General features: G+C 48.2%; 1 protein-coding gene across 2 annotated transcripts; it reads left to right on the forward strand.

Annotated features, from left to right (window-relative positions):
• Nucleotides 1–201: 201 nt before the first annotated feature.
• On the forward strand, nucleotides 202–18,498 carry LOC135809446 (trichohyalin-like). 2 transcript variants are annotated; one of them, XM_065322795.1, is made up of 23 exons: nucleotides 202–711; nucleotides 988–1,076; nucleotides 1,508–1,592; nucleotides 2,160–2,203; nucleotides 3,160–3,295; nucleotides 3,940–3,996; nucleotides 4,382–4,575; nucleotides 4,936–5,077; nucleotides 5,577–6,536; nucleotides 7,027–7,322; nucleotides 9,908–10,002; nucleotides 10,306–10,541; nucleotides 11,507–11,553; nucleotides 12,154–12,248; nucleotides 12,521–13,155; nucleotides 13,434–13,565; nucleotides 13,973–14,155; nucleotides 14,542–14,748; nucleotides 15,301–15,360; nucleotides 15,727–15,822; nucleotides 16,361–16,435; nucleotides 16,850–16,969; nucleotides 17,634–18,498. In XM_065322795.1, exons 1-23 carry the CDS (start codon nucleotides 559–561, stop codon nucleotides 17,979–17,981), a joined length of 4,485 nt encoding a protein of 1,494 aa, XP_065178867.1. In that variant the 5' UTR covers nucleotides 202–558; the 3' UTR covers nucleotides 17,982–18,498. The 2 variants fall into 2 exon arrangements, with proteins under 2 accessions (XP_065178867.1, XP_065178868.1); XM_065322796.1 differs by lacking the exons at nucleotides 202–711; nucleotides 988–1,076; nucleotides 2,160–2,203 and having other exon boundaries at nucleotides 1,507–1,592.
• Nucleotides 18,499–18,780: the final 282 nt, after the last annotated feature.

Raw genomic sequence — 18,780 nt, forward strand, 5'->3', positions numbered from 1 at the left:
ATTGTGCTCAAAAGAGTTAAAACCTGCATTTTGTAAACAGTAGATCTACATACACCACAGGCTACAGCAGATCTCCGTAGCTACGTAGATCTGCTCGCAGGAGAGCTCAGATCGGGTGCGTGCCACAGACTAATGTTAGTGTGTATCTACGAGTCGTAGATCTACGATCGATCGATCGATCATGTGCGCGTGCCGGTGTCGCTATGTCGGTATGCTTTTGTTTTGCAGATCGGCGGGAGATTTGAGCACGCATAGCATGCATAGCCTTTCGCCAAAGACTCGACAGTCGACAGTGTTTGAAAATGTTGAAATCATACAAACTACTGTAGTTGATTGATTGTTATCATGTTCACAATTAAATTTTCAGGGAACATGTTTGCGATCGTTGGCCTGTATTGGCTGTAGCGATCGTTGGCGGTGATGCGAACACGCTTGTATGAATTTTCGGACATGTCGAGAGGAAAGTGATCGCCAGCGGTGGCGACGTTGGCAGGAGAGCTTGAGATCAGGACAGGAGAGTGCTGCTATCAGGACAGAGTACGACTAGTAGTAACCACCATGGACGACGAGGGAGCGAGTATAGCAACAAGCAACGATGAGAGGATGGATGAGCTGCTTTCCGCTAGCCAGAGCCTGGGCCAGGGGCTGCAGCGTATCAACCCAGACACACTTAGCAAAGCAGAGCTGAAAGTTCAACTGGCAGAATGCATGGTTAGCCAACAATAGATGCATGTTTGGAACTTGCACGTCACAAGTTGTGTCCTAAATCAGAACTGTCACCATCAAACATGTGCCATCACCCTGGATCTGAAGTTCAACTTGAAGGCTCCAACTAATACTAATACTTACGCGCCCTGAAGCATCCCAATGCACTCCGGGGAAGCACCGCAAATGGACACGTTTACAACCTTTACGAATAACCCTGCAGGTTTGACTAACCCGATCATCACTGAGGCATGCTGACTCTCTTCTGCCTATCTTGTTTAGGCAGATAAAGAATTTGTGTGGACGCTGTGGAGGGAGCTGCAATCCTCAGCACCGGATAAGACAAAACTGGCTGGACTGATTGTCACTCGGTATGCACTGCTTGTGTGAAATGCAGCTTCAAATGCTGAAAGATGCTGCCATATATATATGAGCCATTCGAAAACAGTTAAACAGATTTAAAAAATTCTTAAATTTGAACACTTCGCTGAGCTGCAGCAAACTTGGCCATTTGGGCCAAGCGGTGAAGTGGTGGAGTGTTAAACTTAAAATACTTGAATTGAATTAAAGTTCTTTCAAACGTTCTGTTTCCATCATTGGTAGTTGGTGAGCAACATGTTACATCTGCAGCTGATTTGCGAGTCACCGCAGCATACTTCAGTAGTAGGATCCAGCAAACATTGAATCATCACTGATTAGTTCATCGTTCAATGTGCACTTGAGCATGATGTTCCACAGTGCTTGCTCAGAGTCGTACCCTGAGACTCATTTGTGATTGCTATACCCCATTCTGCCATTCTAGAGAGAAAGAAAAGGCCAACCAACGACTCCAAAAGATGATGGAAGAAGTCGGCCGCCACCGAGAAGAAAGTGCTGACATGGTCCAGGTCGGTACTGATAGGCAATGGGCAAAGGAAAAACTGATTCTCAGTGTTGTATGCATGGAGGGGGGGGGGGGGGAGGGGGGAGTCGTCCCGGGCCACATGAAGCCAGGGATACAAGTGCCGACATCACTGTTTGTTGCATCCGCTGTACCCCCCCCCCCCCCCCCCCCCCCCCCCTGTGCCATGCCAGGAGTTCCAGTCGAATGATTATGGACTACAGCCGTCGGTAGAAGTGAGAACGTTTCTCAGCAAGGATATCACATGCTGTGACGTAGGATGAGCCGCACAGTGGAGACTGCCGCTGGTGTGTACTGCAGCTACAGAGGTAGAATAGCAGTCGCAGTTCCAAACAGCCCCCCTAAGCCTAGCCCTCTATTTCTTGATTAAGGCCGGCATAAGACCATCCCACTGCTAGTGTCTGCCTGCTACCTGAACTATGCCGGGATTGCAGTACGTAGTCTTGAACACGGATGCACGTCACTGCTACTGGTACTACATGTACTTCGAGGTATGACCTACATCCTATGATCACTACAGTCGTCTGTGTCCTTCACCATGCTGTGATTGCAGTCACTTGCTGTTCTCAACCAAGAGGTGGAGGCAGCACATGCTAGGTGAGGCAACTGTGCTGCTCACTAGCTGCCCACTTATCCATCAAAGGACTGAGTGAGACATACACACGGTCTGTTCTAAAAAGAAATGGACCGGCACATAACACTCCTTCTTACACCTTTTCCAGCCTGCCAGTATACCAGGCCTGCCGCTGTGAACGTGTCATCTCCTGTGGCAGCCAGCATATGTTTCGCATGCTCGCTGTGTCCGTAATGCATTGATCAATTCATGCCAGGCTGCCATCAATCCAGACCTGATTGACTCCCCCAAAGGATTGATTAATGATTCTTGCACGACCAGTTGATGAGAGCATCCCCGGCAATGGGATGCTCTCTCGCGGGTACTGTAAGTCTACAAATGTTCAGCCCGTTCCAATTTCCGGGCCTCCCGGGGCTAAAGCACATTTCGGCCGCAATAAATTGTTGGCCTCTACTGCTGCTGCCTGTATACGCTGTCACACTGAACCTTGCAAACAAAATTTCGGCCGCAGCAAATTTTCGGCCAAATATGACCCGGCCGAAAATATATACAGTCAACTTCGCTTATAACGACACTCGGCGGGGCATCAAGAAGGTGTCCTTATCCGCGAAGTGTCGTTATACCCGAAGTCTCATTATATGTATTACAGTGGGATGGGACTTTGCTCTGGGCATGGAAATTCTGTCGTTATTCGCGAATTGTCGTTATATCCGCAGTCGTTATTAGCGAAGTTGACTGTATGCGCCGAATATTTGTTGACTTACAGTAGGCGTTGAGTTTGCTGGTTGAAGAGATGACATTGGACCAGAGAATCTGGACTACATTGAGTACATGTATCTGGCATGTCAATATAGCCGGAGCGAGTCTAAGTAAAGCCATTGCTAGTCAGAACCATGCAACGCACCATGTCACGGCGTGTGTATCGACATGTATCTGACTTGGTACCCGCCGGTACACCGCGTGTGTTCTTCTTACCCAGAGAGGCCGATCTGAAACGAAAGCTGACAATGGCCCATGGACAACTGACCAGCAGGAGCACCCAATCAGCCAATTCCTCTGACATCAGTGCCGAAAAGTTGAAACCACAGCTTGCCGATGCCAAAGAGCACATCAAGGTATGCATCATAGTAACTACTCAAGTTAGTTTTACTGTGTAGTGTGTACATGTGTTTGCAAACCTGTAGTGTAGCAGCATCCCATGCATACGAAACGTGTTCTGATGGTGATACGTCGTGTGCACTGGATCAGCACCCCTCACATCCATACAGTGTATCAGTTGTCAAATGACACAGACCACTATGAAGCACGGGTGTTGTGCCGGGTTACGTATTTCTCAATCTGGATGGAGATCAGCTAAAATGCAGAGTTTGGTGGTGCTATAATTTTTCATACTTCAAGTAAAAAAAGTAAGTTTTAGAGAGGTGGAAACGGGAAACGTCATTTTTACGTTCCTTTCCGAAATACAGTCAGACCTCGCATAACCGCACACATCCGTTTTCCACAAAAATATCCGGATAGGCGAGGGAACCGGATAATCGAACACACATACTGTATGTAAGCATGGCATATGCTGTACATTTGTAACCAACTATTTTCTTCCGGATGGCGAGGGATCCGGATAAACGAGGACCGGATAAGCGAGGTCTGACTGTACCAATGTCGACAATATAATACAACTTACTTGTGTAGATATCACCCGCAGACTCTTGGAAGATACTTCGTACTTTGATTGTCCTATGTTGTATACATATACCGGTAGATGTTGACATCACAGTTGGCACATGCAACGGCGCACTCTGAACTCCTGGCTATGCAGGTAAGCACACCTCAGAGTATGTCATGACCGATGACCGTTGGATTTCGTTCCCCCTAACTTGTCCATTAGTGGCTGGTGGGATCACACTGGTGCAGTCCGAACGACAGCCCACAGCACCAACCGTGATGTTGAATCTAGCAATTGTACAAGATATTGTGTTCTTCTGAAGTAGCTGGACTTATAACAACAAAAAAAGAAAGAAGTGCCCATGGCTCTATGGAGGCACATTAGTCACAGGTGCTTTGAATGATATCCAATTTTAAAGGGGCATGTCAATGTTGCAATATAATGGCACCTCATTTCTCCAAAGGTTCAACCGTGTCCCGCTGCCAGTCCAGTGCAGCTACAGTACTTTATTGCTGTCGTGTTTCCAATTCTTTCTTAGCTCAATGAACATTCAAAGTCGGGAATGCGCCAGGCTGATGAGATTGTGCAACACCAGCTCAGCATGCAGAAGATGCAGACAGAGATCAAGATGCAAAAGGAATCGCACAAAGCATTGGAGAGCCACTCTGAGCGTGTTTTGAGCGAAGCTGTAGCCAAACTGGAGGCTTTCGAAGCGGACTCCACTGTCATGAGGTTAGAACTTGAATTGCATTTGCAACAGTACTCCTTTGATAGCATGTTCTATCAGGAAAGACACACGTACCCATTGCCACTGGCGCATCCTATAAAGCTATGTATCCGGTGCAAAGCGCGCTGTGTTTCTTGCAATTAGTGCACAGTGCATGACTTTGATGCCGAGTCGGGTTAAACATGCTTTCGGTTGTTCACTATGCTTCATTTCGATCGGTTCAATGGCCAATCGCTCTGAGTCCCATTGATGACTTAACAAAGTCAAAATTGCTAGCTGTCTGGAGGTTGAGCGTCATGTGTTTTTATACATGTTGCTGATGGGGAAATTTGGATTGCATTTTCCGACTCACACTGACCACACAGGGCAAGCTTGCAAAGTGTCTCCCAGGAACGGGACGATCTGCGCGAGAAGCTTGCCAAGTTGGATTCCGAAAGCCGGGAGTTGAAGAGCGTGCTCCGTGCGTCGGCCAGCTCACACGGCAAGGAGAGGGAGCGGTTGAAGCAGGTAAGCCGTATTGGAGAGCATAGTAATATCCCACAATCTGCCTACCGTGTCACAGCTGACTACTCCTAGCCCATCTCCTCTATACACGGTCTCCAGGTATGTTCTGAGATAGTCCACACACAAGTGTCATACTCATAGAGTATGATGATCATGGCAATATAATTATCCTTGCTCTATGGTAGCAGATGGGCAAAGTATGGAGCCAGAGCCAAGCGACTAGCAACAATGCATGTACTTGCTGATAGTTCTACCCAATTAATTTGAACATTTAGTCTCTATACAGAACCACACATGACCACAACTTGCCTAATCTGCAAACAAAGAAGAATAAAATGTCACCAAGCTTTGACCTAACGCGTTTTAATTGTACTACAGTGTCCTCATACTGTATGTATATGCTCGTTGAACTCACGTTCCCCCCGCCGTATGTACACTGTTGGAAAGGCACCCATGTCTCAACCAATCCATCGCCGACTCTCGAATGTGTTCATTTCCACAGGCTCTAGAAGAGCAGCAGCAGCGCAGTCTACACGATCAGAAGCGACGTCGGCGACTTCGTGACCAGCTGGTGAAGATGCAAGACCAGCTAGCGAAGATTCAACAACAGCAGCAGCAGCAGCAACAACAGCAGCAGCAGCAACAACAGCAGCAACAGCAGCAGCAGCAACAACAGCAGCAGCAACAGCAGCAACATCAGCAGCAGCAGCAACATCAGCAGCAGCAACAGCAACAACAACAGCAGCAACAGCAACAACAACAGCAGCAACATCAGCAACAGCAACAACAACAGCAGCAACATCAGCAGCAACAGCAGCAACCACAGCAGCAACAGCAACAACCACAGCAGCAGCAACAGCAGCAACGACAGCAGCAGCAACAGCAGCAACGACAGCAGCAGCAACAGCAGCAACGACAGCAGCAGCAACAGCAGCAACGACAGCAGCAGCAACAGCAGCAACAACCACAGCAGCAACAGCAGCAACAACCACAGCAACAACAGCAGCAGCAGCAACAGCAACAGCAACAACCACAGCAGCAGCAGCAGCAGCAACCACAGCAGCAGCAACAGCAACAACCACAGCAGCAGCAACAACCACAGCAGCAGCAGCAACAGCAGCAACCACAGCAGCAGCAACAGAGCGCAATTACGGATGCTCAGGTCACTGTACTAACTGCTGAGGTATCCCGCGGCAACCCAATGGCTCATCATCTGCAACAGGAACCCAAGGCCAAGGCGGGTAGAGATTCTCCTCTAGAGCCCCGGTCACGTGCTGAACACGATGAAAACCTAGCTGTGTTGGAGTTGTTGCAGCAGACAGTCAATGGTGCTCGCCCTGCCTCCACCTTAGTCAGCAAACAGGACACAGGAATACAGACTGATGCCACTGTCGACACCGCCGATGAGAAAACAGAGGGCTCTGATAATGTGGGGAAGAATGGATCCAATTATCATCAGCTGGTAAGCCTGCCAATAGAGTGACATCATACCGGGGAATCAATAATTGCAGCTATTGACATGTACTAACTTTGAACAGCTGCTTGACTCAAATGCAATTTGCTTTCACGCACTACTGAACTGAAAACTGTGGTTGTCTGTGAAATGGGAAAGATTATTTCTGTTTGCGTACCTGTATCTATCTCTCCCGTGAACTACACACATACGGTACTGGACTAGAATTACTCCTCTGTCCAAACAGTGCTCAATACCACAATGGACTGAGCTTCCTTACAAAGAATGTAGAGCCAGGTTTGGCTTGCAACTCCGACAGATTTAACGCTATGTGATCCTCAGGCAAAATCAATTCTTACCTCCTATGAATTATCCAATCAAGGCAAGCATCCATTACGATGTTAGTATGTCATGTACTGTCTATATCTGCCCACTCGTGCACTCGTCTCTGTCATTAATCTCTATTACCAACCTGTATCCCCATGTTTTCCACTGCCAGCAAGAAGAACTTGCTACGATGCGACTTGTCCATGATCGTCGACTCAAGCGTCTTGAGCATCTTATGGAAGACAACCGCTTACTGGAAGAGCAGCTAAAGACATACGAAATCAGTGATGGTCGTGCAAAGGAAACCGCTCTGAATTCTGATCCTATTGTAAGAGCACTGACCGCGAGGCAGGCGGAAAATACTTCATCTGACCCAAGGAGCCTGCAACAGGAAGACTCGCATCGCGGTGCACCGTGGAATGAGTTGACAATGGCCAGGAGATCGTGTGCGGACATGCAACGGAAACTGTGAGTTACCAGCCATGCAGCATAGAAAATGTAAAGTGGTGTGGACCTTGGCTAGCGCCAGACACTACTAACGTATTTTGCATAGCTACGGGAATAAATACTGATGGGCCCAGTCACAGGGCTACTCCCTATAGCGGGCCTGTTTGCTATAGCATTTTTGCTATAGCAGGTCTGTTTCCTATAGCATGTCTGTTTCCTATAGCGGGTCTGTTTGCTATATCAGGTATGTTTGCTATAGCGGGTCTGTTTGCTATATCGGATCTGTTTGCCATATCGGATCTGTTTGCCATAGCGGGTCTGTTTGCTATAGCGGGTCTGTTTGCTATAGCGGGTCTGTTTGCCATAGCGGGTCTGTTTGCTATAGCGGGTCTGTTTGCTATAGCGGGTCTGTTTGCTATAGCGGGTCTGTTTGCTATAGCGGGCCTGTTTGCTATAGCGGGTCTGTTTGCTATAGCGGGTCTGTTTGCTGCAGCGGTTTCTTTGCTACAGCGGGTCTGTTTGCTATAGAGGGTCTGTTTGCTATAGCAGGTATGTTTGCTATAGCGGGTCTGTTTGCTATAGCAGGTCTGTTTCCTATAGCACGTATGTTTCCTATAGCGGATCTGTTTGCTATAGCAGGTATGTTTGCTATAGCGGGTCTGTTTGCTATATCGGGTCTGTTTGCCATAGCGGGTCTGTTTGCTATAGCGGGTCTGTTTGCGATAGCGGGTCTGTTTGCTATAGCGGGTCGGTTTGCTGCAGCGGTTTGTTTGCTACAGCGGGTCTGTTTGCTATAGAGGGTCTGTTTGCTATAGCAGGTATGTTTGCTATAGCGGGTCTGTTTGCTATAGCAGGTCTGTTTGCCATAGCGGGTCTGTTTGCTACAGCGGGTCTGTTTGCTACAGCGGGTCTGTTTGCTGTAGCAGGTCTGCTATAGCAAGCCTGTTTGCTATAGTAGATCTGCTTGTTATAGCAGGTATGTTTGCTGTAGCGGGTCGGTTTGCTGCTATAGCAGGTCTGTTTGCTATAGTAGGTCTGCTTGCTATAGCAGGTCTGTTTGCTAAAGTAGGTCTGTTTCCTATAGCAGAGGGGAGGGCGTTCGTATACATGTACATGTATAGTAGAGCTGCCTTGACCGGGCCAGATTGTCCAGTGTGTCTGGGCTGGGGGTGTCAGATTAGATTCATCCAAAATATGTCTGCAGTAGGGCTGAGTCGGGTAGCATTTTCTTCGGGTATCGGGTCCGGGTAGTTTTCCACGGGTAGCACGGGTACCCGATCGGGTAATGTTTCCATGGTAAGACCACAATGCACACCGGCCCCTTCGGAATTCCCTTGCGCACTGGGTAGACATGCGTGAATTATTTGTACACGTGCACTGTACATGATGTCATCTGCGCGCGACGTCGGGTTTTCGGGTACTATTCGGTACCCGACTACCCGAGGTCCTCACGGGTAGCACGGGTACCCGACTACCCGTGCACACCACTAGTCTGCAGTCCTGTCCCGCTCTGTTTGACTTTGTCCCGTACTCTTTCTGACTGCAATCGATGGATTTCCTGTTCTTCAATCCTCTTAGTACGGAGGTTTAGCATCAAGAATTTCGCGTTCGAGTTCGCGAACATTTTTCGGTTCGCGAACTGGATTGCGGACTTTCGCATTTTTCGTTAGGAAAAGTATTCAAAACATGAATCATGGATTCGTGTCAGGACAGTCATACATTTACTTTGCTGTACTGTCTGTACACAATCGTGTACATGTGTGACGTGTCAACGTTATGCATGTGCGAATTCTGTTTGCTAATCCTTCTCATAACTCGAACGATACGATTCGCCATGCCCTCTATTCGCTACTAGTATAACGATATCATTCCCGTAGCTATGCAGAAGACGTTACTTCAGTAACGTCTGGCGCTAGCCAGGGTCCACACAGCTTTAATTTGGTGTTTGTGTGTTTGTGTGTTTGTGTGTTTGTGTCACGCCTGGCGCTATCCGTATCTGACGGCAAAAAAGCATAGGATGTTATAAATTTTTCAATTCTCCTATTTTTCAGGCATATCCTGGGATTCGAACCCGCACTATCGCCCTACATGCATTCCCCCATACACTTCGCATTCATACCCATTCTTCCAAGTTGCTTCACGTTATTATCTTGCGTTTGAAAGCCCTATTTGAATATTCCGGGAAGCTGTATGTGACAGCTGTGTTTGATGGTACGGTACGGTACAGGAGACGGTGTCGTATTACCCTCGATCGTACCTGTCCCGTACCTATCCCCTACCGTACCGTGCCATCAAAGACGGCTGGCCACAATGCATATTCAAATAGGGCTTTCAAATGCAAGATCACAATGTGAAACAACTTGGAAGAATTGGTATGTATGCGAAGTGTATCGGGGGATGCATGCAGGGCGCGCGATAGTGCGGGTTCGAATCCCAGGTTATGTCTTAAAAAAAAGGATTTTTTAAAGAATTTATAACATCCCTATGCTTTTTTTTGTCTAGGTCATCAAGGCAAAAAAAGCATAGCGTAGGGCCCTGAGCTTCCAAGCTCTCTCGTTAATGCAATGCCCAGGCGATGCTGAACATGTGTGCATTTCTGCTTGCAGGGTGTTGGCTGAGGAGGAGCGGGATCAGCTACTGGTGAAGAATGCCCAGCTTGTTGTTCAGAATGAAGACCTGGCTAACAAACACTGTCCCACTGGTAGGTCATCCGTTGTATCAAGATACGCTGCTCTGTTGTCTGTGTTTGTTTGATTAGCGTACCAGGATGGTTGTGTTACGGTTCATGAATACACCATGTTATGATGCCAATATTGTGCACATGATATTGCAGCGATGATGTATCTCTCCTTGTCCCACTACGTTCACCAACATGAATCGCTTGTGTGTGTGCGTGTGTGTGTGTGTGCGTGCGTGCGTGTGTGTGTGTGTGTGTGTGTGTGTGTGTGTGTGTGCGCGCGTCTGTGTATGTATGTTTGCGTGTTCGCATCTGTAATGCATTCAGGACAAGCTATTGAAACAGGACGGAGCACAGTGTCCGGAACTCAAGTTAACAGAGCTCTGTCGACAAAATCACCTGCTGAGAGGGTAGGTGAAGTCGTCCCACAGCGGCAACGGGAAGCAAGTAAACAGACTGAGAGTACGGGAAAGGTAGACATTGCTACCTGCACAGCTCTGAGTGGAACCAAGGCAGCAGACTACCAAGTAGCAATGGAACGCTTGCCAGGGTTGCTACAGCAGGTGAGGACTGTCACAGTTTCCGGCTTCTACTATCAACAATTCCCCTATTAGGGGCCGTCCGTAAATATCGATGTTTTTTTAGAGACGATATTGGTGCGTCTGGGGGGGGGGGGGGGAGGGGGTTTGAGCCATGTGCGTCTTTTCGAGCATCAGAAAAATATCGATGTAAATATCTGAAGTTTCGCCGATCCCTGCACGCGGACGTCTAAGTGGCTATACAAGAAATGTGAAACCAGCTTCCGTTCGCGGAGCTAAAACTCGCGACACAAGAACAAAATCAAAAATTGGAAGCTGTACACCCATGGCCCAGTTTATCCATCGCCAAGCTGGCACAGACGCTGAGAATGGTACAACGGAGCGATGCGAGCACTGCAAGTATGTCTTCTTGTCAGCGGCTGATAAGCTTCGCCACAACCGCCTGAGTCATAGCAGTGAAGGCACTACATCCAGACAGCAGAAGGAGCATGTGTGCTCGTATTTGGATGGTGCTTCTACTTGTGGCTTAGCCTTCACCACCTACTATGGGCTAATGCAGCACAAGAAGGCTGCTGGCCACAAGTGTTCTCGAGGGCGACCAAAAAAGTCATAATGCTCTCCTTCTCAATTAGACCATATAAATACTGCAAACTTGCCATCTTGGGTTCATATTATTGATAAAAAAAAGGAAAAAAATGAGCATCCAAAAATATTGATTCCATGATCTAGATGTACATGTGTGTCTTCTGGGGGGAGGGGGGGGGGGGGGGTCAAGGGAGAGAAGCACCAATATCGTCTCTAAAAAAACATCGATATTTACGGACGGCCCCTTACCGTATATACAATATTAGTATTGAACTCTGTGAAGCACAAATAGAAACATGACTGCAGATAATGTTCCATTCAGGACAAGGTTGCATTTACCAGTGGAGTTAGCAGTATAGCAATTGAGCCTTGATACTAGGAGATTTCTGTGTATTACACTGTAGGTCGAGGAGCAAGCAAAACGGATAGACACTCTGCACAGAGAACTGAGGTGAGACTCCGTGTGTTACTAGTAATTCAACCTCTTTTATGCCCGGTAGCTGTTCTGACTGTCTATCTACGCACTATGTCGTAATCGTGATCGTGCTATGTTTTGTCGAACTAGCTTGCACCGTAGTTCTTCATGATCAAGTCAAAGTTTCAGAACTGTAGTCTTCTGGGCTCTGGATACAATGATTGGTCTGAGAGGGCTGGAATACAGCGTCCATGAGATATTTTCAATTGAGTGCACTTCGTCTTTGGACTTAGGGCCTGTGCGTCAATGCGAGCTCTCTCCACAGGGAAAATACAATGGAAGTCACTGCATGGATGAACGTTTCAGAATGTGCAGTCCTCCGTGGCTGCCTAGTCGGATGGTTCTGGTTTTTAAAGAACCTATGATACGGCATTCTGCACGTAACATGAGGGACCGCTTGCTCAACCTGCCCACCACATGCTATAAAAAATCAAGGAATAATGGATGCGATGGTGGCTGTCTGCTACAGTATTCGACTGCCCAACCGAATGCTGCAAGTTTTTACGTCGTCAAACCCTATACATGTACATGGGAGGCTAAGTCTAAATTCTTCTTCTCTGGGTTGCGTCATTGCAGGGAGAAGGAATCAGAATGTGCTGCTATTCACGCCACCGCAAGTGAGCTGAAAGGACAGGTGTTCATCAAGGACAGGATTATTCGCCTACAGGAGAGTATGTCAGTCCAATGTGCACTTCCTTTTTTTAAGTGTCTGCTTACAGCTGATACTAGGCGTCTCAATTCACCACTAATTTGTAACGTTGGCAACAGACCGGGAATGAATGATGAGCCCAACGCCTGAACTTCCTGTGGGCTACGAGTACATGTATAATTATGAAGCAGCACATTCAGTGGACCATATACTGGTAGTGGTACATGGCATGATGTGCTTAGAACTGAGGTTCTAATCAAGTGTTTGCCGTGAATGTGCCGGCGCTTTGTCCAGGTCATCAACGTTCACCGTCCCCATCCAAGTCTTCCACCAAGAGCCAGTCCTCATCTGAGCATTCTGGGCGTAGTGCCTCTGCATCACAGCCTGACAGAAAGGCCAGAGCAGCAAGCAGTCACAGGGGGCAAAGCATGGGAAGCTCAACGGACCACCATGCACACCACACAGCAGTCAGAACGCATCCTACATGCCATGCATGCAACGAACACTGCGTCCTGCCTGCAGCAACTAACCCCTCTAGGCGGCGAAGGCGGGCCAAGTCCCTACCGCCCTGCATAAGTCCAGGCACCGGTTTATCCGATCCCGGTTATGGCAGTGCGTATTCTCCGCGCGTCACAGGACTCAACTATTGTGGAAACGCTTGCAGGCATTTACATGTGTGTTGCCAAGGGCACAGCCACAGTGCACTAAGACATTCAAAGAGCTGTGAGCATCTGTCTGAGACGACAATCCCACCACACCCCTCATCAAATAGCAGATCTGTATTAGCATTCGGAAGTCGATTTGAACCGACAACTAGTCCCAATCGGCCCAGACGCGATGTACCACAGAAGCGTAGTCGAAGCCAATCACAATCTGCGGCGCATGACCGTGTACGGTCAACATGGAGGATGGCAGCACTGAAACGTGAGGTACGTGGTACTAGTAGATCTAGGCACAGTATGCACTAAAAATCCCGTTCACAAAGCGTTTCGTGTGTACAGCATGTACCTGCATGTTGCGTGTGGGCATGATCAGCGGCGGGAAACATTCTGTTGGTCACGGCAATGCTTGGCCAGCCGCACTCTTCCCTTTCAAATGCCACGCTGCGGCTTCTCTATTCCACCCTATCAGATAGAATGGTTCTGTTCTAATTCTGTCATCGTTTTTTCTTACGATTCACCTTACTGCTGGATATTTCCCTTTTCAGATATCAACACTACATTCTACATGCCGTGCACTGCGCGATGAGAAGGCTGTATTGACACAGAAGACTGATGAACTGCAGCGTCAGCTGCTATCCTACCAAGCCAAGTTGGCCACATCACAGGCCACCACCAAGGTCAGTTTTCACGGTGACAGTGTTGCAAACTGGCATGTGCACGTTGGTGTATCACAGTATGTCGTCTGACTGTGGAGCTGGTCCAAGTTGTTGAAGCTCTACTCAAAATCCCTGGCATAGCACGGTTTAGATGATTTAAGTACTTCGAAGTATTATAAACAGTCCTTTTCGAATATGCTCGTCTCCTCATACTGCAACAAATTCACACTATTTCCCATTGTTTTTGCTGGAGGTCATTATGCCACTTGCTCACTTGCTCCATCAGTATTGACATTGACAAATACATTGGAACTACTTTTGAGATAGTTCGAGGTCACTTCCTACAATCATTAATTAAGGGGAACTATTTTCCGCCGCGATGATCAAGTATGTCCTTGCTGTGCTGCAAACTCCCCTTCTCCCTCCAGCTACTGCAGGACAAGTGTGCCGAGGCAGACCAATCAGACAGTGCTGGGGTTGCAGTACCAACAGCCACACCAGCCAGGCCAGAGCGTGGCAAGAAGGATGTGTTGAAGGCCAGCGATGAACAAGACCCAAGCCGCTTGACAGCTGCATTGCTGCAACTTAAACTGAAGACAGAGAAGGAGCGAGTAAGTTTGTCACAAAAGATAAGAAGAGCTGCTCAAAGACAAGTTTCCGATTTTGCCGTCTATGAAAAATGATCACACTCGTGGCTTCGGCTAAAAGAGGGAACAAAAAACTGGGAATAATGTGTGTCTCTGTCCTCTCACTATGTCAAGTCCATGGAAACAAGAGGTCTCTGAACACCTCCTGCCCTGCTATACAGTCAAAAATGACTATGGGATTACCTACCTTGCTAGCCTGCCTGCCTACCCGGTCCTTTTGAGTGAGCTTTAGTCATGCGGTTGCAGCCCAGGATCAGGCATTCTGATGTTGGCTTCATGGTCACGGTCATCTTTGTATTAGCATTTACATCTTTTGACCGTTTCATTGTGTTTTTGTCCGCTGGGAGAAGAATCTAACGCAAGATGTCAGTCGCCAATTGGCGATGATTCGACGCCTGCGAGTGGAGACGGAGACCCAGACGCACGAGCTGGATCAAGTGCGCAGCCGCAACGTGACCCTGGAGAGAGACCTGCGCCAGAAACAGTTACTGCTGAAGTCGCTGAGGAGCGGCCAGTCTGAGGCGCACCGTACTGCGAATGCTGTGACTGTAGAACTGGTAAGTGTGACTGTGTACTACTATATACAGTTATGTGTAAAGCTACTATATACAGTTATGTGTAAAGCTACTATATACAGTTATGTGTAAAGCTACTATATACAGTTATGTGTAAAGCCCCTTGTTTAAAGCTGCATGGAGTTATCTTGTTTTTAAAGCATTCCAGAATTACCATTCAATCGGTTTCCTGGGTATCAGTGCTAGCCCGGGGTCCCCTGGGTATCAGTGCTAGCCCGGGGTCCCCTGGGTATCAGTGCTAGCCCGGGGTCCCCTGGGTATCAGTGCTAGCCCGGGGTCCCCTGGGTATCAGTGCTAGCCTGGGGTCCGTTGCAATGGGCAATCCTGTACTTGGGTTGCTCCTAGTTTTGAATAAGAACCCAGCCTCTTTAGCCTCTTTAGCCTCTTTAGCCTCTTTCGGTGTGAGATGTGTGTGTGTGTGTGTGTTGGGGGGGGGGGGGGGAGCATGCTTGCATGTACATGTACCTGCTCACACTCATGTAATGCATTCAGTACGGTACAGTGCATTTGCTTGCTGTATTGTTCACCACACAGCGGTCTGCTCAGGAGCACATCAAATCTAAACAGGAAGAAGTGTACCTGCTAAAGAACAAGGTAACGTTACCGTCGTGAGCATTTTTATCAATATTCAACATGATTGTTACCACGATAGAGATGGAGTCGTGGAACAGACCCCGCGCCGCCATGTCCGAGTACAGTGATCCAACTACTGCACTGATGGCATGACATTTTCACCTACGGGACTGATCTCAGTTCCCGTACATAGCACGGGAATATTTTAGCCAGGGTAGGGTAGGAAAGTGCACATTAGATCATCTTGGATAGCATTCCCTAGCTAATTAAGGGCCGCCTTAACAGGCGTGCGGCCGGGAGTACTGCACTGGCCGTTCTCACTGGTCTGTCCCGGACCAGTGTTGCTGCTCTGATTGTTTCTCAATCCTGGCCTGTGCTCTGTTGAAGGTGTCAGTTCTGCAGCGGCAGCTTGCAGCCGAATGTCAAGAGAAGGAGCAGAGCATGTCGTCTCTCCAGGTCACTGTAACAAGGCTCAAAGATGCGGTGAGGGGTTTTCTAGACTGACTCGGGGAACAATCTTGTTTTGGTTTTCGACATAAAAAAAGTTACTTGGACGTGATGCAGGCTGATTGGTGGAGTATTTGATTGAAATGCAGGTTGTGTGTGTGTGTGTGTGTGTGTGTGCGCGTGTGTGTGCATGTGTGTGTGTGTGTGTGTGTGTGTGTGTGTGTGTGTGTGTGTGCGCGTGTGCGCGTGTGTGCATGTGTGTGTGTGTGTGTGTGTGTGTGTGTGTGTGTGTGTGTGTGTGTGTGTGTGTGTGTGTGTGTGTGCAATCAACGCCAGTTTCGGAGGTGTCATTACCTGGAGCGTCATTTGAAGCACTGCCTACCTCTCCCCTAACCTCTCTCACAGTACCTCCCTTCGGGGAGCGGCGTGGCCATTTCTGGCAGCTGTCAATAGTAGTAGTAGTGTGTGTTTGTGCATACATGTGTGTGTGTTTGTGCATACATGTGCGTGTGTATGTGAATGTGTACATGCATGCATGTGCGTTGGTGTTTGGCCTATTGGCGTTGCAACACAGCAATCTGAACAGCAGCGTCTCAAGCAGAGGAGCCGTGAAACCCAGAAACTGGCTAGAGACAGTGAAGCTGCCCGGGTAAGACATGAGTTGAGCTACGCCCGTTCAGAGGTGTTTACGGCACCCAATGATTGAGTACATGGAACAGAACTGAAGGGGCGTGATACGACAACTTGTGACATACACACACCATGCTTCTCTCTATACTCCACTTGTCCATGGCTAGTGCGATGCCGCTTAGTCCAGCGCCAAGGCTCATGCGGCCCCTGCGGCCCTCGGATCAGTTTTGGGAACATGCATGATGAAATATTAATTGAAATGGAGACGCGGCGCTACTTTTGACTTGCGGGTCGGATTTCTTTGGTCCGGCACGCCTGTACATGTACAGTGTAGATTTGAGTATGGGAGAGATTCCCAAAGTCAAAAGTGCTCCACTGACGAATGTCCATGTAAAACGTTAAATTACTTTTTCTTATTCCTGTGTTGGTGAAGGTCTCTCTGAGTGCACAATCCCAAGAAGCCAAGGATGCATATCAGAAGTCACTAAGTACAATGGAACAGAGTGTGAAGTCCTCGCATGAACAGCTAGAGCAGTATAAGAAACTTGTTGAGGTGAGCGTAAGGGCACGTCGGATTTGAGGTGCACTGTTCACATTGTGTTCGCTCTTTTGCTAGCTTTCGCAGGTACATGTATTGTTCGTTCATTGACCCTCTCTATGTATGCCTCCCACTCTGCTTTCTCTCACTCTCTCTCACACACACACAGACACACACACACTCTCTCTCTCTCCCTCCCTCCCCCCTCCCCCCCCCCCCTCTCTCTCTCTTCTGTGCGTCTGTGCAAAATTCTACACTGAAAACCTGCTTGTGAAATCATACATCTGCTTTCAAGCATACAGACCCTGCTGTAGAGCCAGTCTCAGTTGCCATTGTTTAGATGCAAAATTGTCTTTGTGAATGTACAATAAATCTCTTCCCTCTACCTAAGAGCTGAGCTAGCAATTGAATAGTAGATCTATAGGTGTCCTGTAGTACCCTATTCTTTCTGGTTGTGTTGCTGCTACCCTGTATGACATGCGGGTAGCACTACTGATGCTACCGATTGAAATTAATGGGTGGGTGGATTGGCTACTGGACCTTGTGCTTACAGTCGGAAGAAAGCGCGAGCTCCAACGTTTAGAGCAGTCACCTTCTTCACGTATTTCTGCCAAAGTCACATCTTCCTTCGAACTAACTCTTACTTGTGTCTTTCCTTGATTGTCTGCTCTTTCTGTAGCTGGCATTGAAAGATACCACTGCTGCAAATCACTCTGCAGAGTCCTGGGCGACACCAGCTGCAAATCACTCTGCAGAGTCCTGGGCGACACCAGCAGCATGTAATCCACCAACAAAGCCAAGGATTTCAGATAAGTGCAATACACTTCCAGCAGAAACAGCCGTGAGAAGTGAAGTGTCTGCGACAAGTCCGGCCGAAAGAAGAAGTCCAATGGCGACAGGTCTGGCTGTGTCCGACGAGGCCAAAACTCGGTCCACTGCCTGGGTGAAGGCCTGTCAGCTTTCCTGCTCTATACTCGAGCTTTCGGCCTCCGAGCTGAGTGACTTGTTGCGTGACCAAGACACGTGATACAACAGGTGACTCTAACCACTCATGCCATTGGTTTCTCGCCGATGGGCTGTCTGAACCAGGTCCTTGGCTCTGGCACTCCGGCTGAGCAAAAATGTACATAGGCACTTGCGTGACGCCGTATGCTGCGATGACCCCGGTTAGAAGTTAGTGAATTTCATGCATGGGGCATTTGCATTGGGTGTCTGACTCTTGGGTCCTTTGCAGTAGGCATTTGGCTCTTGCTACACTTATTGCAATCGTGTTCAACTCAATTTTGTTACGTCCGGTACTGCAATGCTTGAACAGATTATCTGACATTCTACAAGGCTACCGTTTACCAAGTTTTCTGGTGTTCATTGTGAAGTTCATTTCTTTCCCGGTATCCAATCATGCAGTTGTAACACTTTGGAATGTACACGTGCTATCCGATCATGCAGTTGTATCACTTTGCAATGTACACATGCTAAGCTGGTGGTAGTTCAGTCGCGTAATGCGAAATTGTAGAGTTGCAGTACATCTTGCTGCATACCGTTCAGTGCAGTTGTGCTAGGTGACATCCGATCCCACAGTTCAAACCTGGCGCCCTGGACCAGGTTCGATTTACTCCACCGTATTTGTAGATGTGTACGTCAAACAGCATTTGCACCAGGGAGTAAAACAGAGACAGTAAATTATCGTGTCCGTTCCCGAAGGGAACTCACGGCAGCCACTAACACCCGGTAAACCCTAGCGGCAGATGCAGCGCCTAACGGTGGTGGGGGTGAGGGGATAAGTCTGACAACCACTAGCACAAGTTCCACCAGGGAGTAGTAAAAAC

Source organism: Sycon ciliatum, chromosome 2 (genome assembly GCF_964019385.1).
Source record: "Sycon ciliatum chromosome 2, ocSycCili1.1, whole genome shotgun sequence".
Lineage (NCBI taxonomy): Eukaryota > Metazoa > Porifera > Calcarea > Leucosolenida > Sycettidae > Sycon > Sycon ciliatum.

Coding starts and splice junctions, on each gene's coding strand:
- LOC135809446 (XM_065322795.1), top strand. CDS start 559: ATGGACGACGAGGGAGCGAGTATAGCAACAAGCAACGATGAGAGGATG. Junction 3,296..3,939: donor ATGCCAAAGAGCACATCAAG/GTATGCATCATA, acceptor ATATACCGGTAG/ATGTTGACATCACAGTTGGC. Junction 16,970..17,633: donor AGTATAAGAAACTTGTTGAG/GTGAGCGTAAGG, acceptor CTCTTTCTGTAG/CTGGCATTGAAAGATACCAC.